Genomic DNA, 26,366 nt, shown 5'->3' on the forward strand with positions numbered 1-26,366 from the left:
TAAACTTAACACAGTGGTTCGTTAAAATGTTTAAAACATTGGTTTTAGATACTGAATACAGACAAGGAAAACGGTATTCTTGGGAATAAACAGTATAAGTAAATCTATAGAGAAAAAAACAGAAAATCAAGGTATTATTGCTTAAATAAGTCTTCCCATATTAAAACCACAATGACACACTAAAAAACATTATGCTCTGTTCCAATACTCTGGTACTACAAGTACCAACAGGCTACAACACCCATAATAACTTGTTTGTAGCACTGACCTTGAAAACAAATGACTACTGTGAAATAATATGACCAAACCAAAACGAAACAATATAAAACACAGGACCAAAATCAGGCATTAAAAAAAAGTAACATAACCGTATTTTGAGAACACTATTCCGTCATCACAAAGGATACTATTTGTACATTAATGCTCACAGATATACACTTACAGTAATTCTTCACACATCCAGCAATGCAACAGGTGACTAAATCAATGACTAACACAAGTTACAGACTTCAAATGATAACACCAGATCTCAAATTTGACAAAGTAATAGATGACAGTAATATACTACACTAAGAAACTCTTACTAAGTGGAATGTCTATAAAGTGTCTACAGAGTTCTTCATCCTTCATGATTCTCTTAGCCCTCTGCGTTTACCATTCATTTTCACCCATTTCTATAGGAGAATTGTTTTGGGTGGAACAGGATGAATATCTGCCACACTCAGGTATGGGCTTCTGTGGTAGCCAGTTGTTTTCTTGCAAGAGTGGTCTTGTAGACAAAGAAAATTGAATCTCAAAAACTTCTAATGACTCTCCATCTTCCTTCTCCATCAGGAACTGATAGTCCCCAAACCTAACCAGGCATTTGTGTGGCAGGTCCATTTTATTTAGGTAGCCCAGCTCCGTGTTGTCCACAATCAGATTGGTCTTCTTACTCATATTTTTAATTTCAAAAGAGAGAACTGAGCTATCAAACTTTTTAAATAGCTGCAAAGAAAACTGAACTCGGGAAGCCTGTTTGTCCTGAAAGGTATAATGACAGGTGTTGGAATTTCGGCCAAATTTCACCACTTCGCTGGAGGGGAGTTTTTGTCGGTTAAAAAACCTTATTGATTGGAATATTCCATTTTGCTGGTGGCCAGGATGGTAAACAGTCATCTGGAGACAAGTTACTGTCTCTTCTGTGTCAGCATCTTCGAAATTGGACATGATGTACACCAGAATCTGACCCGCCTGCAACAATCAAGTCAGCACGTTAGTTCACTCCCATACATCAGGCATTGAGATCTTTGATTCTAATATTTTGATGAAAATCTTCTGATTTATTTAGACTTTAAGAAAACAATACATAGGCAGGATACTTTCAGTTAATGAGTAGATATGTGAAATCTTGTACCAAACCCATATGAACTGGTGCATTACTTTTTCCTCTCTATTTTTCATTTCTAGTTTGACAGTAAGACCATACATATAATCTGGACATTAACAAGGAATGACTATTGATAAAAGTAATTTGGGGGGAGCATAAAGAAACTTCCATTCCTTTTTCATTTAAATAGAGTGACTTGATCCCAGACCAAACATGACAGCTGTACTTTAAACAGAAAATCAGGAATAAAGAAACAAGGATATACACATGAAGAAAACCTACAGTTTATTAACTGAATTAAAACTTAATGTATTATGAATTTTGTATTGTTTTGGGTGGAACAGGATGAATAACTACCACACTCAGGTATGGGCTTCTGTGACTTTTGAGGTATTATGTATTATCCTGATTAAAGACATGTAAAAGTTATATACAAATAACTGCAACATTTGTCCTTTATATCCTGATTTAGATTTCTAGTAGGTAAAGGGTTAAAAATAGTAAATGCTTTAAAAGTTTACTTTTTTCTATAATTTTTTAATTTAGACATTACACACTTTTTATTTAAAAAAAAAATCTCCTTGAGGTAGTTCTAAATATCATAGTCTGTACTTCTACTGGAATTATTTATTTTTGTCAATGGTTCCTAATGACTGGACAAACTGTCATTAGCCACAAGCAGCTCCATCTAACTGCTGTTAACCCATCCCTCTAGAGTGCATGGCCCCGTGGAGCCCTCCACCTCCAACTCACTATATGTACCTTTAATAACCAGTGGAGTAGTTTAAGCAGTAAAACAGAAGAATTAGTTATTAAAATCTATGAGAGGTTATTTTGACCCAAAACTGCCATTTTAAAACCAATTTATTTAAAAAGAATTACATGCACGTGATTTAAAAATTCAAACACTTAAAAAGGATTTTTTTTAAGTATCTTCCCTCCACCCTAATCCTTTTTTTATTCTTCTAGAGTCAACCACTGTAAACGTTGCTTTTATCCTTACAGAAGTCTTCTTTACACCCCAAGCAAAACTCTGTGTGCACTCAAAGACACATAACACATTTCTACAGAGAGAAAAAAATTTCTTACACAAATAGGAACATACTGTATTTAGTTCTAGACCTTGTATTTTTCAATTAACACAAATGGGTGATTTTTTTCCATATCTATTCATATAAATATACCTCAATCTTAAACAGCTGCATAGAATTCCTTTAATCTAGTGTGGTAGTAAATTATACCAGTAGATAGAGTGATGCAGAATGCTCCCTGCATTCCTTAAATACTATACAGTATTTACAGTGGGGTTTGGGGAGCAATAGCCTTAAGCAAAGTTGATTTGTAGTTTTATTGGCTTTTGTTTGCCATCTATATTAGATATTGGTATCAAAATTATGCTGGTTAAAAAGAAAAAAACAATGTTTTCCTTTTCTTTCCATGCTGCTCTTTACTTTTAAAATACAATCTTCTGTTTTGCAAAGTTGTGTTGCAAAAAATCAAACTCAATTTATTCAATTACTTAACAAATAACTAAGCAAAATTTCTTTATTGATTTAGAAACGTATTTTTAGTTTTAAATTTACTTTCATAATAGGTTCTTTTTGGACATTATTTTACCATATTGCCTTACCCAAGCAACAAATGTCCAGCTATAAGCAGAAAAAGAGAAAGGAATGCTCAGAATCTTGGGTCAAGGGTGGTAAAAATTACTATGAAACCAAAGGCAGCAAGAATTAACACACAGTGGGTAGAACTGGTTAATCACCATGATTTGAAAATACTTTAATTACAATAATAAAGTCGTTATTCAAGAAGCAGACAGCTTAAAAGAGAATAAATATAATAAATCATGAGATGATGCAATTAGTGGTTGACAAGAAAACCATTAGCTGATAACAAGTAAAAAGCCTAAAAAGAAAGAGCAAGAATCTGTCATGATTTCCGCCTTGTCTAGGATACACTGCCATCACTCTAATTCACTCTTGGACTTTGGACAATAACAGTTCCAAAAGGAGACCTGGATTTTAAAACATGGTATATTCTGGATACAGTCTTTTGGTAACACCCAAATTTGTGTTTTTGTGTTTTTATATAACCTAGTAGCTTAGAATTAATTCAGTCTTTTGAGAAAATCCACCATCAAGAAAATTTTGCCCAGTACAGGCTCTTATGCCGAGTACCCAGGGCAGATATATTAAAGGAAAAATTTGGCATTCTGGCTTGTAAATCAGTGGCCATAAGTGTCTTGGGGTGACTCAATTCTCAGCTTTGGATGAACTTCTGGGTTCACAATTGTAACCCGTGTTACTATCAAGTATTTGCTGCCCCTCACTACCAGGCCTATCTCTACTGGTTCTGCCCCTTTAGAAAGATGATACTTCCCATTCCAGTGACAACCATATCAATGAAATGTGAATGGAAGTAACATGAAGCTTATTTCCAAGCACAGGTTTTAAAAACCACTGTGTAGATAGACCTGCCTCTCCTCTTTCCATATGCCACATCGGTGGTCCACAAAAGTAGCAGCTCAGCGTGGGGTCCCAGAGGGAAGGGCCAAAGACAGAGCCATAGAGACTCATAATATAAGCAAAAATTAACCCTTCTTGTAAGGTGTTACTGAGCCATAAGGTACCCTGACACATGCACTCACCTATCTTATGAATATATGAAACGATGACAAAGCCTGACAGTAACAAGGGCTGCTACTTACTGTATGCCTTTCATGTGCCAGGCACAGGGCTAGCCCTTTATACGTACTGTCTTACTTAATTTTCAAACTAACCCTATGAATCACCGCTTCACAGATGAGGGAGCTAAGTCTCAGAGGGTTTATCTAAGTAGCCCAGGTCACAAAGACAGTGTCAAAGGCAGGATTCACACAACGGAAATGCACCCTCTCTCCTGCCCACTACAAACATTACTCCCAAATACCAGTTACTTCACAAACTGTAGCAGCTAACCAGTAGATAAGAGGGCCACGGAGGTGTCTGTAAGAACTAGCAGGACACCAACCTAGAAGCTAGTGTTGGGGAGGCAAACACACCGTTACTGGCTCCTCATAAGAGGAAGAGGCTGTGAAGCACCAGGTTACTTCGAGTATCGGTTATCCTTAAGCCTGGGTGTATGGATGTTGGCAGGTCACTAGTAATTACGGCAGGTTGTTAGGGAGCTCCAAAGTTGAGTAAACCATGGTATCTGACCTCAAGGAACTCAGAAACTAACCTATTCATTAGTTTGCAGAGCTGCAAGTTCCCTCTACAAAGTGACCTGAATCTCTGACATTTCAGAGTGGTCAGTAGAAAAACAGAAAAGACAGAAACTAACAAAAAAACTAAAATAATAAAATTGTTGAATTTTTTTATTTAAAAAGTCACTAGTGTGCAGGTGCTCAAAAGCAGCTTTTTCAAATCTGTTTGGCCTAAGTTATCAAAGAAACACAGTAACAATGAGCTTATATAGTGGTATCAGTGGTTACCTCTAGAGAGGGAAACTGGGATTGATGGTGGAAAGGAGACTTGTCACTGCACACTCTGTACTTACGGAATTTTATACCATGTGCATCTAATATCTATTCAGACATATAACAAATATTTTCTTTACAAAGTCACAAACCATCTGATTTTTATGCAACTAAATGGAGTCGGAGATTATCATCAAAGCGGGTTTAAACCATGATCTCTGACATCAAAAAGCTGTAAAACACTGCAGTGATGCCTGACATACAGTAATATTTGTGTTAACAAATGAACTACAATAACTTTGCTGGCACTGAGCTAATAGGAAGGGAAGAGAAACTTGCAAGCACAACAAAAGACAACTATCCTGACCCCCCTCACCAGGTCATCACCCTGTAGTGTGGCTTTGAAGACATCCGTGAACGCTATTGTTCAGCAGAATCAATACTTACTTAAGCAACAGGTCTTGCTAAAGGAGTCGTGAAAACCAAAATCAACAGGAGGAAAACCTTAGTAAAGCTCAGTTTTTTCCAGAGACGATATCTTCTTTCTCCCACTGCCTGACTGGCCGGTAGCCAGCCAACATTGCAGAGTCCGGTTCTCCGTGGCTGCGGACTTCCGCTGCGAGGCTCAGGGTGTATTCTCGCTCCAGAAAATCTGGGAAATTCCTCCTTTCAATCTGAAAGCTGGGGAAAGTCCCAAGAAACAACGGATTATGTTATTTTCCTAACCAAACAGGCTGAAGCAAGGCAGGTCAACATGCAACCGCTCGGTGAGCTCCGCTTCATAAATGGAATTCCTTTTTGTTTACTGATTAGAGGGGGAAAAAAACTTTGCAAAGCACAGGAAAGTACAAGGAAAACCCATCTCCAATATTTCCTTTCAGTGCTCCCTCGCTCCATTTATAAATACTCCTATAGTTTGTAAAGCTGGGATCACGCCGTAAATAATCGCTCGAGCGTCTGCCCGATGCCGAGTCCGCGGAAGGAGCAGGAGATGACTTTCTACGTACGCAACGCCCCAGAAGACCCCTCGACAAAGCTTACCTCCCCAGGCGATAAACAGAAAAGACGCAGTCCCCACTTTACACCCCAGACCGCCCCTAGACAGGTACCTTGGGGTCCCAGAGTCCGTGAACTTCCCTTTGCTTTCCGGGCTCGGCACGAGGTTAATGGACGCGACCTGGCGGAGGCCCTGGATCGGGGGGTGGTCACCGCCCGCCGGCCGCGCCGCCGCCACTGCGGTCTGGGGTGCGAGCAGGGGGAGCAGGTGTGAGCCGAAGCGGAGGGACAGGGCCGAGCTGGGAGAGAGGGACGCAGACGCACCCCAGCCGGGGCCGCGGGGGGCTGCGGCTTTCAAACGCGGCGGCGCGCACGGCGACTCCTTCCACTGGCCGGCCGCGTGCTGAGCTCTTAAGACCGAAAGCGCGGAGGTTCCCAGACTCCGCCCGGCCCTTGCCAGCCCCGCCCCGCCCCGCCCCCCGCCTTCTCTGTGTCCGACGCTGCCCTGTCAGACCAGAAAGCCCAGCCTCCAGGTCGGGTGGGGTGCGAGGTAAGCCGGCAAGGACGCCACCTCCCAAACGAGGGCCCCTCCGAAGAGGGTGTGGCTTGCGAGCGGGATTTTGAAAAGGGGACGGAATCACTTCAACATTAAAGGCGACTTCCCCCCACACACTGCGAGTGTTGGCCTGGGACCGGCGTGGGGAGAGGCGAGGAGTTGAATTAACCATCAAGCAAGCCAGGTGCGGGGCGCACGTTATTCTTACGTAATTCTCACAGTCGGGAGAGTAGGTCCACTTTACAGATGAGTCAACTGAGGCCCAGAGAGTGATTAAGTTTCAGAGCGAGAAAGAGGCAGAACTTGCTCCAGAGCTCCTGATCAGCCTCCCGGTGCCCATGGTGCCCTCACCTTACACCCGAGCGTCCAGGCGCTCCCTCTCTCCCCATGTACCTAAAGGCAGTCCTCACTCAACACACAGGGTCTCGGGTTCCAAAAGTAAGGGCTAGTACTTGGTGCAACAGGAAACACTCAACCTCCCAGGAGTCCTTTATAGCTTAGAGTAAATAAGATGATACGATTTTCCTGCCTCAGGGAGAAGATCTGGGATGAACTAACGGTGGAGAGAGCCTAAAGACAATAGGTGTCTAGAGGGAGACAGGAGACTGTATGAAGAGAAATAGGGCTGAGAACAGCAGTGGGGGGACAAAGCTTCTGGTGACCGAGGTCATACTGGCTTACTTACTTCAAGGCTTGGGAAACCGCCCACCAACTCTGGTAAATGTCTGATAGAAGCCGCTCATTTGTCTGGGTTCTGTCCTTGACTTCAGGAGAGCGCTTGTTTAGGGGTCCGTTTCACTGGCAATAAAATAACAGTGATGCTTGCTGCTTCACCACTTGATAAAGAGGTTCTGAGGAGGGGTTAAGTGTTGAACTCTCAAAGTTACATGTAATCAAGAACCATAAGCATGAGGAAGGACCGGTGCATCTATAAGTGAGGTAGATTCCTGTAAGGCTGCAATTTTGTTCTTTAATCATCAACACTTACTGTTTCTCCCCTGAAAGACAGAGTCACAGTATCTTTTTCCAGTCAAAGAACATTAGAGTAGGTGGAAGATAAGACATGCAATTTGACTACACCAATAAACTCACACAATGAAATAGTATTACTGGAATTGGAGTTTCTGATCTCTAACCTTTAAAATTAAATGAGATGTGAAAATGCTTTATAAACTGCAAAGGACTATTTAAGTAGGTGTTATCGATAACACTAATAGAGAAAATGCAACAACTGTTAAAATTCATGATGCTGAACATTATTCCATTTTTCTCTTTCCTTTAAGATGACTTATTTGATTTACTAAATGACCCAAAATGAAATTTGAATAAGCCTTCAATTCCAGATCAGTATCTAATCTCAGTAATGGTTTTCACCCTCTGACAACTGGTTAAAAACAATGGGCCTTGAACCGAAAATGGCTTGTGCAAGTTGAGAAACAGCCAAGAGTGCACATATGAAAAGTTTCTGTTCCTTAAAGGTTTGAAGGGACAGTTGGTGGTGGCTACCTGCTCCTGGTTTCAAACTATACTACAAAGCTTTATAATCAAAACAGTAAGGTACTGGCACAAAAATAGACACAGATCAGTGGAACAGAATAGAGTCCAGAAATAAACCCACACACCTATGGTCAATTAATCTAGACAAAGGAGGCAAGAATATACAATGAGGGAAAGACAGTTTCTTCAATAAATTGTGTTGGGAAAACTGGATAGCTACATGCAAAAGAATAGAACTAGACCACTTTCTTACACCATATACAAAAATAAACTCAGGATGGATTAAAGACTTAAATGTAAGACCTGAAACCTAGAAGAAAACATAGGCAGTGCACTCTTTGACGTTGGTCTTAGCAATATTTTGGGGGTGTCTGTCTCCTCAGGCAAGGGCAACAATAGCAAAAATAAACAAAGGAAGGTACATCAAACTAAAAAGCTTTCGCTCAGTGAAGGAAACCATCACAAAACAAAAAGGCAACATACTCAATGGGAGAAGATATTTGCAAATGATATATCCGATAAGGAGTTTGTATTCAAAATATACAAAGAACTCATACAACATCAAAAAAACTAACATTAAAGAAAGGGTAGAAGACCTGAATAGACATTCTTCCAAAGAAGACAATACAGATGGCCAACAGGCACATGAAAAGATGCTCAGCATCACTAATCATCAGGGAAATGCAAATCAAAACTACAATGAGATACCACCTCACGTCTGTCAGAATGGCTATTATCAAAAAGACAACAAATAAGTAAGTATTGGCAAGAATTTGGAGAAAAGGAAACCCTCCTGCACTGTTGGTAGGAATGTAAATTGGTGCAGCCACTATGGAAAACAGTATGGAGAGTCCACAAAAAATTAAAAATAAAACTACCATATGATTCAACAATTCCATTCTGGGATATTGAGCCAAAGGAAATGAAAACACGAATTTGAAATGGTATATGCACCCCAATGTTCATTGCAGCATTATTACGATAACCAAGATATAGAAACAACCTAAGTGTCCACCGATAGATGAATGGATAAAGAAGATATGGTAAATATATACAATGTTATATTAGCCATAAAAAGAATGAAATCTTGCCGTTTATGACAACATGAATGGATCTAGAGGGCATTATGCTACGTGGAATAAGTCAGACAGAGAAAGATCAATACTGTATGATTTCACTTATATGTGGAATCTAAAAAAAAAAAGTGAACAAACAAAACAAAACAGAAACAGACTCATAGATACAGAAACCATACTGGTAGTTGTCAGGGGGGAGAGGTATGGGAAGGTGGACAAAATAGGGAAAGGGGATAAAGAGGTACAAACTTGCAGTTGTAAAATAAAGAAGTCACAGAGATGTAACATACAAGATGGGGAATACCGTCAACAATATTGTAATAACTTCGGTGAGAAATGGTAACTGGACTTATCATGGTGATCATTTCATAAAATATAACAATATCGAATCACTATGTTGTACACCTGAAACTCATATACTAAGTCAACTGTACTTCAATTTAAAAAAAAAAGATTTTAAATCACTAATATGTAAATTAGGCAAAATACTCTGTAATAATTGCTTTATTTTGTTACTGTTTCTGTTTGTGTAAAACCACTAGAAACATTTTTAGTAGAAGAGATTATTTTACAGTTCTACTACAGATTTTACTTTTTTTACTGTTATTCAAGATCAAAGTTTAGAGTAACAATAACATTTACAGAGAAACATGAACATCGTTCTTTGATAATGAAAATGTCTTTGCTGTTAAAGGAACACAATAGGACTTGATGTGATGAAAGTTTACTAGATATTACAGGAAGAGGTTTATAAAATATCTTCATCTCAGCCTATGATTTCTCTGAAAGCAAGAGAATTACTAAAAGCCTGTGTGAAAATACTTCAGCCAAAGTAACATCAGTCTGAAGAAATGTAAGGATTCCAGCATGTGCTACCATCACGCATGTGCTGATGAGAACATACCTACTGAAAAGCACTTTTGAGGGCCTCTTATTTGCAGATTTCCTTTTCGGAAAGGAGCAAAACAATTTTTGTTTTGGTTTCGATGCGGTTGTGTCATTTTGACAAACCCGTTCTTTGATTTTGAAGTTTCAAGAACTTTCTCTTGCACTCAGAACTGCTCATGAGCTTTCAACATCTCTTAAATTACACAGAATGTGGTTAAACTCCTTTCCTGTGAGTTTAATGAAGGAAGGCTTTGGATGGCTTTAAAGCTTGGTTAGCTTCACTTGACAACAGCCAAATGCTGTGAGTGTTGCCGGGGTTATATGGAGTAAGCTAAATGCTTTCCGGAGGGTTTAAGTATTCCTAGGCTACTAATTAGAGAGATTAAAAGGAACCCTTCAGAGAAATGGTACCACAAAAGTCAGACCACAATTGTTTATCAAAGCAAAACAGAAGAAACACTAGGCATCTATATTGTTGATACAAAAAAAAAAAGAGGGATTTACTATATGAATTATTGATGAATCATTTAATCTGGAAATAACATAAAATGCCTACAATCCAATAAATTTCTATCTAGCTTTGAACAATTTGAAATTTCCAAATTGTATTAATGTTAAACAATAAAGTAAAATTTTGTCTCAGCTCTCATATTCAATTGATGATGTCCCCTTCAGTAACTGTTTCCCCTTCTATCACTACCACTCACCTCCATGATATGGGTTGCAACATAATTTCTAATTCAGTTACTTCCATGTTTGGAATTACAAAAATATTTGTCCATGGAAACAATCTAAAAAACTCTTTTTAGATACTTTCACTAGCCCGTAATTAAGCTGATATACCTGAAAGCCTACTGTATTTGACTTAAAAATCAAAAATAGAAGAAGCTAATTTGTGGTAATACAATTGCACACTATAGAAAAAAATTAGAAAGTGTTGCTTTTTTGTGTTGCCTGGTGGCAACTGGGTTATATGATACTCGCCGTCTGCTCAGTACACTCTAAGCACCTTGGATACAGACGCATCTAACTCTCCCCGGCCCAGCTAAGGTGTTCAGATTCAGAATGACTCAGTTCAGGAGTGCCCTATCTCAGGGCTGATGCTCTCTGCCAACCTGTGAAAACATTCAGAATCAACTGAGATAACTCACTTAGCTCTTTTCCCATTATCCCCTAATGGGAGACAGGGTTAGGCCCAAAGTATTGAGAATGAAGAGAAACTAGTCTGGACTTCACTTTCTCCCTATTTTGGGGTCAAGCATCTGCAGTTAAAACAACTTAGATCTATGTGGAAAGATCTGATGGATGCATCACTAAAGCAAAAAACCAAAGTGCAGAACAAAAATGCTGTATTTGTGGGGGGAAAAAAATTTCTGTAAATGCATGAACTATCTACAAAGAGATCCAAGAAATGGAACTGTAATACCTGTTAGTCTGAGGAAAAGAATTTGGGAGACAGAGGGCAGAATGTGGAGGTGGGAGAGATTTTTCATTGTGCACTTTTTCAAACTGTTTGGATTTTGGTCTTATTTGCAAGCAATATGGTTCCATGCACACACAAAAAAGCTTTTTTAAGAAGAACCAAATGAAAGAAGTCTCCTGAGAGAAAGTTCTCACTTAATGCTTTGATGCCTCAATATTTTTCACATGAGGAGAACTGCAATAAAATTCAGGCTCTCAAGAGAGTGATCAGATGGTGAGGAGAAAATTGGAGCCCCCAGAGGTAGGACACCTGGAGGGTGGAGGGGGAGGAGGAGACATGCTGTCTCTGGCCGTTTGTCCGGCCCCTCCTTGGGCAGTTATGGGGAACTTGTGTGGGAGGCAGAATTCTAAGACGGCCCCCAAGATTCCCACCCCCTGGTATACACACTTTGTAAAATCTCCTCGCCTTGAGTGTGGGCAGAATCCGTGAATATGATAGGATATCTTCCTGTGACCAGGTTTCTAATCAGTTGTCTTGGAATCCAAAGGGAGATTATCCGGTTGGGCCGGACCTAAACATGTGAATCCTTAAAAGGGCTCAGCCCTTCAGGAAGTCAGAGACACATGCCCCTGCTGGCCTGGATGCAAACATCCATGTCAGGAACTGTCTACAGAGACCACACGGCAAGGAACTGTGGTTGACATCTAGGAGCTGAGAGTGGTCCCCAGCCAACAGCTACCAAGAAAATTGGCAACCTTGGTCCTATATATGGAATTCTGCCAACAACCTGAATGGGCCTTGAAGGAGTCCCCCCAGGCCTCACACGAGAACTGCAGTGTTCTCAGCTGTAACGTGCCCAGATTTCTGACTGACGAGACCTTGAAATAATAAATGGGTGCTGTTTTTTTTTTGTTTTTGTATACCAAAGGACCTTTATTACTTTTCCTCTAAATTCCTAAATACTTATAAAATGCCCATGCTCTAGTTATAATATCATTTTATAGACATTTAAAGTGCATCTTCATTTATAAATATTTTACATTTAGTTCATAGAACAGATCATTTAATGGGTGCGGTTTTAAGCTGCTAAATTTGCAGTAATTTTTAGACAACAATAGAACAGTAATAAGGTTTTTTGGTTAGAGGAGCCCAGTGGATTATGAGAGTCTCCAGTAGATCCTGATCCTGGAATCCCCAGTCACTTATTACGAGAGCTATGTAAGCAGGAAAAGAAGGGCCAGTTTTGGGGGAGGGATGCATTATTTCTACCTGTCACATATCCTCCAAACCAAGTAACTTAATTTTGCCTTGTTAAATCTAAACTTTGTCATATAGTACTCCTTATTAGTGTAATTTTTAGTAAAAAAAGAAAATAAAAACCCAAAACCTCCTCCTCTTTAATATTATATTTAAATATTTACATTTCATTTGTTAGTGCTTTTCCATTAATTTTTTTTTTTTTTTTTTTTTTGGTTGCACTGGGTGTTAGTTGTGGCAGGCGGGCCCCTTAGTTGCGACATGCAAACTCTTAGTTACGGAATGCACGTGGGATCTAGTTCCCTGACCAGGGATCAAACCCACGCCCCCTGCATTGAGAGCAAAGAGTCTTATCCACTGCGCTACCAGGGAAGTTCCAGTGCTTTTCCACTAATTTTTAAAATCTAATGAATTACTAGCATCCTAACAAATAACAACTTTATACTACTAATGAGGGATTAGACAATATACATAATTTAATTTATAATACAATAATTTCATTTTCTTATAAAATAAAACAGAAAGTATTTCCCCAGAAAAATGCCATACCTGGAATAAGTTCTCTTTTTATCCTCCATCTCTGGTTCTTTCTTTATGCTTTTCATCATTGTGCTGACAACTAATTCTGAGAAGAAAGTTCCAGAATGACATATTATGAGCTAACTCCTATCTTTCCAGGTAATTTCTAGCCATATATCCACCTGTCCAGCCATATATCTATCTGTCGCTGTGATTGCATTAAGAGTATTTCTTACGTGGTCAGTCTGAATCCATGGCACCAATGTAACACTTGGCACAATATAAATGCTCTAAACATGTTATTTGAACAAATGAATGATATGTTATTAGTTTTCCATCTCAAAGAATTTTTATCTTTGAAATCTTTCTAAAGCTCAACATTGTGATCATAAATGAGACATTCTATCTTTGTGTTTCCATGGCTCTGGGAATTCTACTAGAAATCGCTATTGGAGACAGATTCAACTGTTGTCCAGATAGTAGGGAAGATAAATGCCTCATTGCATCCCTCAAATAAGGATGATAAAAGTATCAGTACCCTTTTCTCCCTTTCCATTCCCAAGTATCCAATGCCCTCTTTTAGGCTCTAGAATACTGAATTTCTAACATTTTTGCTCATTTACTCTCAAACAGAATTTTACAAAAACAACCCTCTCACACACTTTTAAGTTGATATTCATCTTTTATCATCACTTTAAATAGCTGCAAAGGATCTAAGTCAGATGTTTAATAACTCTTTTAGATGTACCCAATGGAAATTATATATGCTAGTAATTTGATGACCCCATCATCCATTTAAAAACACATGTACAAGTTCTTCTATGTGTACAAGTTTAACAACTGGAAAGTTTATATTATTCATCTCCTTTAACTTTTATTTCCATTCCACTTTCTCCATAGAATTTTCTCCTAATATTAGTAGTTTATGTGCTTGAAAGTTATTTTAATCATATTTCTTGGGAATTCCCTGGCGGTTCAGTGGTTAGGACTCCGCACTTTCACTGCTGAGGGCCTGGGTGGGGGAACTAAGATCCTGCAAGCCGAGCAGCCAAAAAAAAAAAAAAAAAAAAAATCATATTTCTTTACAATAAAAACATGTGGATATTAAAATTAAACATTTTTAAATTTCATTTTTATTTCCTCTGGCTGTAGACTTTGTGTTAATTTTTTAAATACTGAGTTATACATTACAAGGATTATGAATTCATAATAGATTAGAAAGACAAAAATAAATGATATATTCTGATGAATAACTATTAAACAGAATAAGATTTTATGGAAAATGCATTTCTCAGTGAGATTTATAAGGTTTTTAAAAATTAGTTCATGGATGAATGTTACTGAAAGCTAGAATAAACCAGCATTCTACAAAAAAATGCATACAAAGAAAAGAGAAACTCTTTACATAAATAAAAGGAGATAGAAAGAGTTTTAATATACAATTCATGTGGTTATTTAAACTTCTAAGGTCATATATTAAGAATTACATAGTGATCTATCATAAAAAAATTTTTTAAGTTGTCTAAATACTATTTAGTACTTAAAATACTTAGTAGCTGAATACTTAAGTAGTTTCTTTTTCTATTTTGTTGAGAAGCAGAGTTGGAAACCATCCAACTTGCCGAAGGATTTGTCACCCACTTATTCGTCATTCAGTTTCTCAATTTTGGGGAACTATATCAAAAAGGCTTTACTAAGACTTATCAAATTACTACTAATCTCTTACTCCTTCACTGGAGAGGACACTTCTTTAACCCAGCAGGCTCAGAAAGGACTGAGGAAATTAAAATATTGTTGACGTCAACAACTTTTCCAATAAAATGTTGTTAAACATTTAAAAACCTTTTCATGTACTTTTGATATTTTTTGTCAAAATTTGGAGCCGCAGATTTAGATTGAAGGACGATATCCCCTATATAACACGAGTTGACAGTCCTCACTGTTAAACCAATCAGCCCAATGAGATTTTCTATGAGATAAATTCCAACTTCATTTCTTTTTTAATTTTTTAATTTAATTTTATTTATTTTTTTATACAACAGGTTCTTATTAGTTATCAATTTTATACACATCAGTGTATACATGTCAATCCCAACTTCATTTTTCAATTCAAAAACCTTGGTAATATAGGTGTCCTTGTGACAATAAGCTCAATTCTGCACACTAATTCTAAAATAGATGGAGCACCGAATGGAGCTTTAACATGAATTTCTTTTGATAATAGATCAAAAACAATGTCATGTTCATTGTTTCTTACTAACCGTCTCTTTCCTCGACTCTCAAGGGGACTGGCTCTCCATTCTGACTTAGTCCAAATAAGGAGTTTTCTTGTACTTTCTTTAGAAGAAGAACTTTTCTGTAGTAATACAACTCCCAGAATACCTTTCACTAAAGCAATTCCTAAAGGGGCGTGTCTTATGGTGCAGAACTGCTGAAAGTCCCGGAGTTGAATTACACAATCAAACTCTGAGACAATAACAGGCTATGTTTTCTTTCAAATTCTTACTTCCTGAAACGGAGGCCGTTTATGAGAAACAGTATATTTCAGGGAGGTTGTGCTATAATAAACTTTTTTCAGAGTTAGATTTGCTAGTTTTATAGTGTATTTCCTCTTCTTCGAGATAAAGGTGAGTATCAGCCTTTTAATGACAAAAACTCAGTAGATGTGGGTATAAAAGATGACATAGTTTTTAAGGAAGTATTTTCTTAAATTGTGACCCTGTTTGCACCTGGTGGTCTTTTCTACATTGAAATAACTTTGGAGCTCCAAGAACATTTGCACTTCTGAAAACTTCCCAGAAAGGGAGGGGGAGGGGAGAAAGGACCACCTACAGCAGTAAAGTTAGGTTATCAGGAAGAGGAGAAAAGAAACCAGTTTCTTTTTTTTTTTTTTTAATTTTTTATTTAGTTTTTGGATGCGTTGAGTCATATTTGCTGCGCACGGGCTTCTCATTGCGGTGGCTTTTCTTGTTGTGGAGCACGGGCTTAGTTGCCCCACGGCACGTGGGATCTTCCCGGACTGGGGCTCGAACCCGTGTTCCCTGCATTGGCAGGTAGATTCTTAACCACCGTGCCACCAGGAAAGTCCTGAAACCAGTTTCTTTTAAAGGTTTAAATAATGGGGACTTCCCTGGCAGTCCAGTGGTTAAGATCGGGCTTCCACTGCAGGGGGCGCAGGTTCCATCCCTGGTCAGGGAACTAAGATCCCCCAAGCAGCGCTGGGCGGCCAAAAAAGAAAAAAAAAAAAAGGTTTAAATAATAAAGTCCTCAAGTCATGAGACTTGCTAGAGCTGCTGCTAGTGAACATCTGGCTTTATTTATCACTGAATTATGATGTTTGATTACAGGAATTGGGATTACTTATTTGAAAAATTAACCTTGGGACGTTTGCCTGGAGTACATAGGTAGTGATAACAGAAACTGTCACTTTTTTGATGGCCTCAATAGTTTTGCCAGGAAACAGATAAGGCTGAAGAATTGCTCTTCTCATTTGGGATGAACCCCGAGGGGAATTCTGGATGTGGAGAAGCATTATGTAGAGAGAAAGTATGAAAAATTAAAAACCTTCGTATTTCTATTCAAAAGAGTCCTTTCATTAACCAATTTTAGCATTTAAAATTAGGGGTCCAGATGACTTTGGAAAGCCACAGATTAAAACCTTTAGAATTGTTGGAATTTGCAGGTGGGTGGGGGCGCAAAGAGAGGCAGGATCAGAAGGGAGGGGACTTTATGGCACAACATAATGGCATCTCTGTTTGCGTCTATCTCCCTCTGCCTCTTCTTTTTACTTAGTGCAGCTAGTACTCTTATGAGAAACAATAATCGCTTTTGGTTGGCTGATACTTCATTGTTAAGAACATTTTTAATTCCTCACATGTAATCACTGTTGCTGTACAAGTTTATACATGATGCTTCATCATAGTCTCAAGATTCTGTTGTTTCTCCTCTTTCCTCCTTGACCTCAAATTCAAGTGAACCAAAAAGAGTATTAGTAATTGTACCACAGAAGCTGTGCACCCCTACGTCTGAGTGGTGTGTCAGCAGGTTACATGACTGTATGGTGTGCATTGTTTTGGGTAAGGGTGGGTGTAGGTTAATTTACCACTTGGATAACACAACAGATGTAAACAAAAGCCAAGTCAAGTCTTTATATCCACTGACCAAAATAACTTACTTCTCTCTTCCCACCTCCTTTGTCCAAATCCTGTCAACCTGCAGCCTCAAAAGAAATGAAACACTTTAAATTATTCTAGCAATAATTTACTCTCCACTTCAAATGTCTTTTTGAGTCTGAGATGAATTCTTCAAGTTCTTCCCCCAACAAGACTCCAGAATTTTACAGCATCCACTTGCATGAGTAGGGAGACAATAACTACTTTAAACTCTAAAAAATTATTTTTTGATGTTAAAAAAAGCTGTATGTAAATTGTGATGGATATTATAAAATCTCACATAAAATAATACTGTGTAATGAGCATGCCTGATTTGTTAAGCTGTAACAATCCCCCCTTAAGTGCTATGTGATCTAAGTTTGGGTTTAGAACCTGGAATTTTCCTTAAGAATAAGTGTGTGCATTTCAAAATATTTCTGAAATTCCATGGCTTCTCCCATTCCAAAAGAATTTCACTGACCCCTTTCCCAGAACACAGCACATGTACTACTTTTCCTGTCCCTTAATCTTTTGCAGAGAATGACAGCTTTTCAAAATAAAATGTTCATTGTAAATGCTTTTATTTCCTGATATTTTAAGTTCTATGGGTTGAAGAACTTTAACAGGAATGGACATTCAAACTTTTGTTGTAAACTCATTCCATATTTATGTTTATTGTATTTGTTGCCTCTCTATATGGGGCACTCTGTTTCTTGTTATTGACAGTGACATCTATTTTTTCAGGATGTTGTGATTTGCTCTGTTTACAGAGTTCAGTGAAATAGATGAATTTAAAAGTAAGAATATTATCTGATGCTATCATTCTTCTATGTCTGAAGAACAAAAAGAGATGATCATAGCTTAAATATCAGTTACATATTAATATCATTTGCCCAAAGTATGATATACAAACTACTGATTTTAGGTGTCACATATCCAAACTTTGAAAATTTGAGTTGTGTTTAGTTTAATGTGAATTAAAAATATAATTAGCTTTTAAAATGTATGATTTCATGGATATTATTGCCCAGAAAGATGTTAAGTAAAAAGAAAGTGAGCCACTTTACTATTGATTTTAAGGAAATGATTAAATAGCTACTATTACAGATAATATGCAGATATGGTCAAGATTGTTAAGGTGGCATGTAAATGGCTAAAATTTTGGAAATACTGCTGTAATGTGTTTCAGAAGTGGATATTTTCCGAACCAGTGCAATATCTTTGAACTTCACTGGTCCTTGGTGACAGAGCTCAACTGATAATACAATCTGTTGAAATTCCTAATTATAGATGTACAAAATATAGATAGATAAAGAAATACTTTATCAAACTTTTATCAGACCTGCGGTCCTCATGAATTGCCATAGAATTGAAGAGATGCAGCATGTAGGTAATATTTTTTGAAATAAGAATCATAGAGAGGGTGAATTATCCCAGAGTAAGCATTATAGCTCCATTTTGCTGGTTTCACTGAGACACTATTATCTCTGAAGTGGGGGTCAGGTTGGGGCTGAAGGGTGGGAGTTGGGGAGAGCATCATCTAAGTCCAGGGCCGTTAACATAACATGGTATGTGCCAGTGACCATTAAAATGGTCATATTGGCAATTTCTTTTTGGGAATTCATTCTAGGGAGGAAATAATTTTAAGTTAAGTCCTGTGGAGACCATGTAGCTCCTATGCTAGCAGACCAGGCCGACACTGATCTTCAGTTACTTGCTGCTGAATTTTGAGAGGTAGAAATAGCATTACAGAATCATAGAGTTGGAAAGGACTTTAGAGACCTTAGCAACGCCCCCTAATTTTATTTAAAAAAATTTTTTTTTCTTTTCTTAACATCAAAAAAATATTATTTTGTATTGGAGTGTAGTTGATTTACAGTATTTTGTTAGTTTCAGGTGTACAGCAAAGTGATTTAGTTATGCATATACATATATCTATTCTTTTTCAGATACTTTTCCCATATAGGATATTACAGAGTATTGAGTAGAGTTCCCTGTGCTATACAGTAGGTCCTTGTTGATTATCTTTTTTTTTTTTTTAATTTTTGGCTGCATTGGGTGTTCGTTGCTGCATACGGGCTTTCTCTAATTGTGGTGAGCAGGGGGCTACTCTTCGTTGTGGTGCGTGGGCTTCTCATTGTGGTGGCTTCTCTTGTTGCGGAGCACAGGCTCTAGGCGCACAGGCTTCAGTAGTTGTGGCACGTGGGCTCAGTAGTTGTGGCTCGTGGGCTCTAGTGCACAGGCTCAGTAGTTGTGGCGCATGGGCTTAGTTGCTCCACGGCATGTGGGATCTTCCCGGACCAGGGCTCGAACCCGTGTCCCCTGCATTGGCAAGCAGATTCTTAACCACTGCGCCACCAGGGAAGTCCCTGATTATCTATTTTATATATAGTAGTGTATATATGTTAAACCCAACCTCCTTATTTATCCCTCCCCCCCACCTTTCCCCTTTGGTAACCATAAGTTTGTTTTCTAAGTCTGTGAGTCTGTTTCTGTTTTGTAAATAAGTTCATTTGTATAATTTTTTAGATTCCACATATAAGTGATATCATATGATATTTATCTTTCTCTGTCTGACTTACTTCATTTAGTATGATAATCTCCAAAACCCCCCTAATTTTAGAGGTGAGTAAATTGAGGTCTAGCTGGGAAAGGTGACTTGCCTAAATTCATACAACTGGTTTGTGACAGAGCCAGAATTAGAACCCAGGTATCCTAATGTGTGATGAATAGAAAGAGTCTGGGAGCAAGAGACTTACTGTGTGGTTGGGATCCAACATGAAGTGAACAGATCACAGAGTTCAGGGAATTCATGAACAGGCAGTATCTAAAAGTCTAAGAAGCCATGGAAGCAGGTCTCTCTCCTACTCACCATGAATGACAATCTGTTCACCAATGCTAAATAAAGATAGTTAATAATAAGTATCCATTATTCGTTAATGCATATTTATTGAGCATATTCTGTACAGTAGTCCACCTTTATCTATGATTTTGCTTTCCGTGGTTTTAGTTACTCTCTATCCGGAAATATTAAATGAAAATTTTCAGAAGTAAACAATTCCTAAATTTTAAATTGCCCGCCCTTCTGAGTAGCGTGATGAAATCTCGCGCTGTCTGGCTGGGGCGTGAATAGCGTGGATCGTCTGTTTGCGGAGTGTAGCCGCCCATTAGTCACCTCGCGGCCATCTTGGTTATCGGGCCGCCTGTGGCGGTGTCTGATACGCAGGCACTGCGTACAAGTCACCCTGACTTTACCGAACAGTGGCCCTAAAGAGCCCGAGTAGTGATACTGGCAATTCGGATATGCCAAAGAGTAGCCGTAAAGTGCTTCCTCTAAGTGAAAAGGTGAAAGTTCTCGACTTAATAAGGAAAGGAAAAAAAATCGTATGCTGAACTTGGCAAGATCTACGGTAAGGACGAATCTTCTGTTCGTGAAATTGTAAAGAAAGAAAATGAAATTTGTGCTAGTTTTGCTGTCACACCTCAAACTGCAACAGTTTTGGCCCTAGTGCATGATTCGTGCGTAGTTAAAAGAGAAAGGCGTTAAATTTGTACAGTAAGATATTTTGAGAAAGAAAGAGACAGAGGGAGACCACATTCACGTAACTTCTTTTACAGTATATTATTACAGTTCTATTTTATTATTAGTTATTGTTAATCTTTTACTGTGCCTAATTTATAAGTTAAACTTTGTCATAGATAATGTATGTAGGGTATATATAAGGTTCGGTACTGTCAACGAAAATTCACTTACCAAGTTAAGAAGAAAATGTTAGTGTCGAAGAAAGGGAAAAAAAAAATTGACGTTTGCGGTTGAGCAGGCATTCCCACCTTTGGGGAGGTCTGGTTAATGTATAATGCAGATGAACACGGCACACTAAAGGGGGAGGGAGGAGGTCCAAACGGACAGCGAGAATTTTATGCTTAAATTTTCTTGTCCTGCTTTAAAATACAAATTTTATTTCATCAGTACTATTCACAGTTTCAGGCATCCACTGGGGTGTCTTAGAACCGATCCCCTGTGGATAAGGGGGGACTACCGTTATATCAGTCTTATTGCTACAAGGCTTATATACATTATCTTATTTAATATCTACTACAGTTTTGTGAGTCAGGTACTATTATTTGTCGTATTTGTTTAATAAATGGTAATAATTATTATTTCCACCTCTTTGCTGTGCTGTTAGCGTGAGTCCATTACTCTACCTCATGCAATACACTTCCTCCACCTCTAATTGCAACCATTTGCCAGAACTCTGCCAGTCGTCTCTTCACATCCCTCCCAAGTGAGATGACACACCTGCCAGACCAGACTTTCCCCAGTACCTGCAGCTGTGTTTGTCCTTCAGGTGCCTTCCTGACTTGAACAGATAACTCCAAAGGAGGTTCTGGCCTTACTCCAGCTCCTGCATCCTGCTATTAAGTGCACTGTGCCTGCCCTATACACGCTAGGAGAGATCTTTCCTTAGGAAAACTTTGATAAAGGTTAACACTCACTGATGAGGGTTGGGATTAGTCATCTGTGATAGGTGGGATGTAGGGGGCAGGCAGAGTGGTAAGGATGTCTAGTTGCAAAGTAAGGCTGAAAGAAGAACGGAAGATAACACATGCAGTAACCATCCCTAAGTTAACCATAGGACACAGTAAAAGGAAGTGCCACCAAAATATGTACAGCGTCACCATGTTTTGTTAAATCACTTCTGAATATATGTAGGCATCGTAATTGAGAGGCAAAAATCAGACTGCTTAATTATAGTCAAAGAATACTCAAATTTTGAAAACTTACACTTTTTAAAACTTCATTATAAGTATTATAACCATGCACAGAAACAATGATATCAAAATATTTATAGCACTTATTTATTAGTGAGACCATAGGTAATTCTTATTTTCTTTTTTACCGTATTTGTTCTCCAGATTTTCTACAATAACACTTTTTGCTCTCATAATAATAAACTGTTTCAAAAATCGAAATTCTTAAATAATATATCAGAGATTACTGTGGCACAACCTTCAAGACTTTTATAATTTAAATACTTCTTGATCAAGGCTACTGGGAAGCATCCAGTAGGCTGGTAATACCTCTCACTTGCAAGCTAGTAGCCACTGTGTGTGAAAAAGGAAGTCAGAGTGGAAGAAAAGAAAAGCATTACTTATTATGCAGCAGATTTCAGAAGTTCCACAGCATCTCAACACCGTAATTCCCCCAAGTCATGGTTGTCAGAGGAAAAGCTTTTTAGACTGAAAGCTGCACACATACAAAGTGAAAGTCTGAGTGAACATGAGGGAACCAAGGAGTTCCCCTGGCCAGATTTTTCCGAAAATATGTATCCCTTCCAGTCACCCCATCTGCTCCCACTCAGCCTCTTCTGAATGCACAGCTCTTCTAAGAGCTGGTCTTTCATTTCACTCTCCTGGAAGGGTGTAGGCATTAGCTGAGGCAGATCAGGAGTTCAATGTGGACATCTTGAACGTGTGATGCTTATTGGATATCCAAGTGCACATATCAAATAAACAGTTGAAAGTATGTTTCTGAAAATTTCAAGAGAGAAGTTTCAACTGGAGATAGAAATTAGATGACTGTCAACTAATACGTGGAATTTAAAACCATGAACTGAATGAAATCACCAAGGAGTGGATTTAGATTGAGAAAGGAGGAGGGCCAGAGACTGAGCCTTTGCACATTCCAACATGGTGGGGTCTAGGAGAGGAGGGGCAACCAACCGAAAAGTCTGAGAAGGAGTCATCAGTGAGGTAGTAGGAAAACCAAGAGAGTGTGGTATCCTGGAGGGCAGTAGAGGAGGAAGGGACTGTGTCACATGCTGTTGGTAGGTCAACTAAGATGAGGAGTGGGAACTGACCATTGGATTTAGGTATGTGGAGTTTATCAGTGACTTTGACCAGGGCAGCTTCAGTGGAGTGATGGAACAATAGTCTGATTGGAGTACATTTAAAAGAGAATGGGAAAAGTCAGGTTGAAAGCTCAAGTAGGAACAATTCTTTCAAGGAATGTTTGCTGCAAAGAGCAATAGGTACTGACGAAAGTGAAGTCAGGAGACTTTTCTCCTAAGGTGAAAGAAATAATGGCTTGTTTGTAAATTGATAAGAATGAGCCAGTGGAGAGCAAAAACTTGGTGATGTAAGAGGCAGAGAGAGGAGAGAGAAAACGTGCATCAATGTGCTTGAGTAGAGAGAGGGGTAGAATTATTGCGTGAATGGAATGATTGGTTTTAGATAAGAGAATGGATTATGGTTTTCTCTGGGTACATGCCCAGTAGTGGGATTGCTGGGTCGTATGGTAGCTCTATTTTTAGTTTTTTAAGGAGCCTCCATACTGTTCTCCATAGTGGCTGTATCAATTTACATTCCTACCAACAGTGCAAGAGGGTTCCGTTTTCTCCACACCCTCTGCAGCATTTGTTGTTTGTAGATTTTCTGATGATGCCCATTCTAACTGGTGTGAGGTGATACCTCATTGTAGTTTTGATTTGCATTTCTCTGATAATTAGTGATGTTGAACAGCTTTTTATGTGCCTCTTGGCCATCTGTATGTCTTCTTTGGAGAGATGTCTATTTAGGTCTTCTGCCCATTTTTGGATTGGGTTGTTTGTTTTTTTAATATTGAGCTGCATGAGCTGTTTATATATTTTGGAGATTAATCCTTTGTCTGTTGATTAGTTTGCAAATATTTTCTCCCATTCTGAGGGTTGTCTTTTCATCTTGTTTATAGTTTCCTTTGCTGTGCAAAAGCTTTTAAGTTTCATTAGGTCCCATTTGTTTTTGTTTTTTGTTTATTTCCATTACTCTAGGAGGTGGGTCAAAACAGATATTTCTGTGATTTATGTCAAAGAGTGTTCTTCCTATGTTTTCCTCTAAGGGTTTTATGGTGTCCAGTCTCACATTTAGGTCTTTAATTCATTTTGAGTTTATTTTTGTGTATGATGTTAGGGAGTGTTCTAATTTCATTCTTTTACATGTAGCTGTCCGCTTTTCCCAGCACCACTTACTGAAGAGACTGTCTTCTCCACTGTATATCCTTGCCTCCTTTTTCATAGATTAGTTGACCATAGGTGTGTGGCTTTATCTCTGGGCTTTCTATCCTGTTCCATTGATCTATGTTTCTGTTTTTGTGCCAGTACCATATTGTCTTGATTACTGTAGCTTTGTAGTATAGCCTGAAGTCAGGGAGTCTGATTACTTCAGCTCTCTCAAGATTGCTTTGGCTATTCGGGGTCTTTGGTATCTCCATACAAATTTTAAGATTTTTTTGTTCTAGTTCTGTAAAAAATGCCATTGGTAATTTGATAGGGATTGCATTGAATCTGTAGATGGCTTTGGGTAGTGTAGTCATTTTCACAGTATTGTTTCTTCCCCAGTGTTCATTGCAGCACTGTTTACAATAGCCAGGTCATGGAAGCAACCTAAATGCCCATCGACAGGCAAATAGATAAAGAAGATGTGGTACATATATACAATGGAATATTACTCAGCCCTAAAAAGGAACAAAACTGGGTCATTTGTAGAGACGTGGATGGACCTAGAGACTGTCATATAGAGTGAAGTAAGTCAGAAAGAGAAAAACAAGTATCGTATATTAATGCATATATGTGGAATCTAGAAAAATGGTACAGATGAACCAGTTTGCAAGGCAGAAATAGAGACACAGATGTAGAGAACAAACATATGGACACCAAGGGGGGAAAGTGGCTGCGGGGGTGGTGGTGGTGGGATGAACTGGGAGATTGGAACTGACATATATACACTAATATGTATAAAATAGATAACTAATAAGAACCTGCTGTATAAAAAATAAATAAAATAAAGTTTAAAAAATAAAATAAAATAGATAACCAACAATGACCTACTGTTAAAAAAAATTAATTAATTAAAAAGAGTTGTTACAATGTACACTCTCACAAAGCAGTATAAGCGAGTGATTTTAGCCCTGTTTCATCCAGTGTGCTTTGTAATTTTGCAATTATCTGTTTTTATTAGTTTCACATTTCTCAGATTTATCTACCTCCGTGTGAATCAGATGGTCCAAACATGTTAGTGAGACCAACACTATCCATTTAATTGCTTCAGGAGGTAAGAGTTTTTTAATCACTAGTTAAGTAAACAAATCAAAGGGAATGTCCTACTGATAGTAAATCAAGACCATCATTTCCATACACAAAAGGCAGCATATTAAAGTTAATTTTTTTACTGACATAAACAGTTCCTTGATTTTTATCTCAAGCATTTAAAAATCTATTTTGTACTCTATGACATCTCAATAAACATTTGTTGATTTTCTTTTAAACATACACACAAAGAAAAAAAAAAGAGAATGGGTGATGCATCTCTGACAGCAGATGGGAAGGCAGGGTGTGGGTTGCAGCTGCTGTTAGATTGGTAGAGGGGGGTGGGAGTCTGTGGAAATCCTCTTCTGATTGCTGAGAATGAGGGTAGAGGAGGGAGAGAAAGTGTGAAATAGGCAACTAAGAGATTGGAAGGTGAATGGACCCAAGAAGTGCAGTGTGATTGCAGCATTAGTTGCTGAAGTTCTGTTTTGCTGAAAGCCTGCTTTCGGTTTTAAGGTTCATTGGATTCACTGGCAAAATAGCCACTCGTTTCACATAAATAGCTTTAATCAATTCTTTAATGAAAGGTGATTCAACTCAATTTCAATATACAGTCATTAGAAGGAAAGAAACAAGAATATTAGGGAAACATAACAGGGTATACGTCACCGAATTGGGCTGACACCTACTTCCAGATCCAAATAGCAGCTGCGAAGTCTCGAGTGACAGCAATCTGGAGCCCCAATTTGGAAAGGTCCCAGGCCGTGCATCCACCCCACAGGTGAGACTTCCGATTGGAGTTCTGGGGGCTTCCGTTTATAATTCCAGGCTGCAAATTGATATCATCAGTTTGCGTGCAAAAATGCAGCTCTGGATTCGCTTTAAAAAATGCTGTTGATTTCACCATGTGAGTCACAAGATTTTCCAGGCCCTGGGGGACTGGCCAGGTCCCCAGGGCTCAAGAAATTCCAAGACCCACTCCCTTTCTTATCATAAGCGCCGCTTGACTTGCTAGCAGCAGTTATTAGGTGTGCATGCAGGGGCGGCGCAGTCCGGGCAGGGTCACAGGTCTGGCAGAGGCCTGCTTCTGCCTCTGAAGCCTGAATAAGAC

The 26,366-nt window shown here is 38.6% G+C and overlaps 2 protein-coding genes across 9 annotated transcripts in view; one reads left to right on the forward strand and one right to left on the reverse strand.

The window, feature by feature from the left end:
- Positions 1 to 17: 17 nt before the first annotated feature.
- TIFA (TRAF interacting protein with forkhead associated domain) lies at positions 18 to 11,542 on the reverse strand. The gene is made up of 3 exons (XM_082463052.1): positions 5,939 to 11,542; positions 5,277 to 5,510; positions 18 to 1,233 (listed from the first exon to the last, which is right to left on the reverse strand). The coding sequence occupies exon 3, from the start codon at positions 1,207 to 1,209 to the stop codon at positions 652 to 654; it is 558 nt and encodes a 185-aa protein (XP_082319178.1). The 5' UTR covers positions 1,210 to 1,233; positions 5,277 to 5,510; positions 5,939 to 11,542; the 3' UTR covers positions 18 to 651.
- Positions 11,543 to 13,378: 1,836 nt separating this feature from the next.
- ALPK1 (alpha kinase 1) overlaps positions 13,379 to 26,366 on the forward strand; it is a 125,100-nt gene continuing 112,112 nt past the window's right edge. For 7 of the 8 annotated variants that reach the window (XR_014263912.1, XR_014263913.1, XR_014263914.1 and 4 more), the window contains exon 1: positions 13,379 to 15,668. The gene's annotated coding sequence lies outside the window, so the exon portion shown is untranslated. Of the gene's footprint in view, positions 15,669 to 16,016; positions 24,536 to 24,568; positions 26,037 to 26,366 lie in introns of those variants that run through there. The other variant, XM_082462763.1, reaches the window with a different exon arrangement.

This window comes from Balaenoptera physalus, assembly GCF_965194825.1.
Source record: "Balaenoptera physalus genome assembly, chromosome: 5".
Lineage (NCBI taxonomy): Eukaryota > Metazoa > Chordata > Mammalia > Artiodactyla > Balaenopteridae > Balaenoptera > Balaenoptera physalus.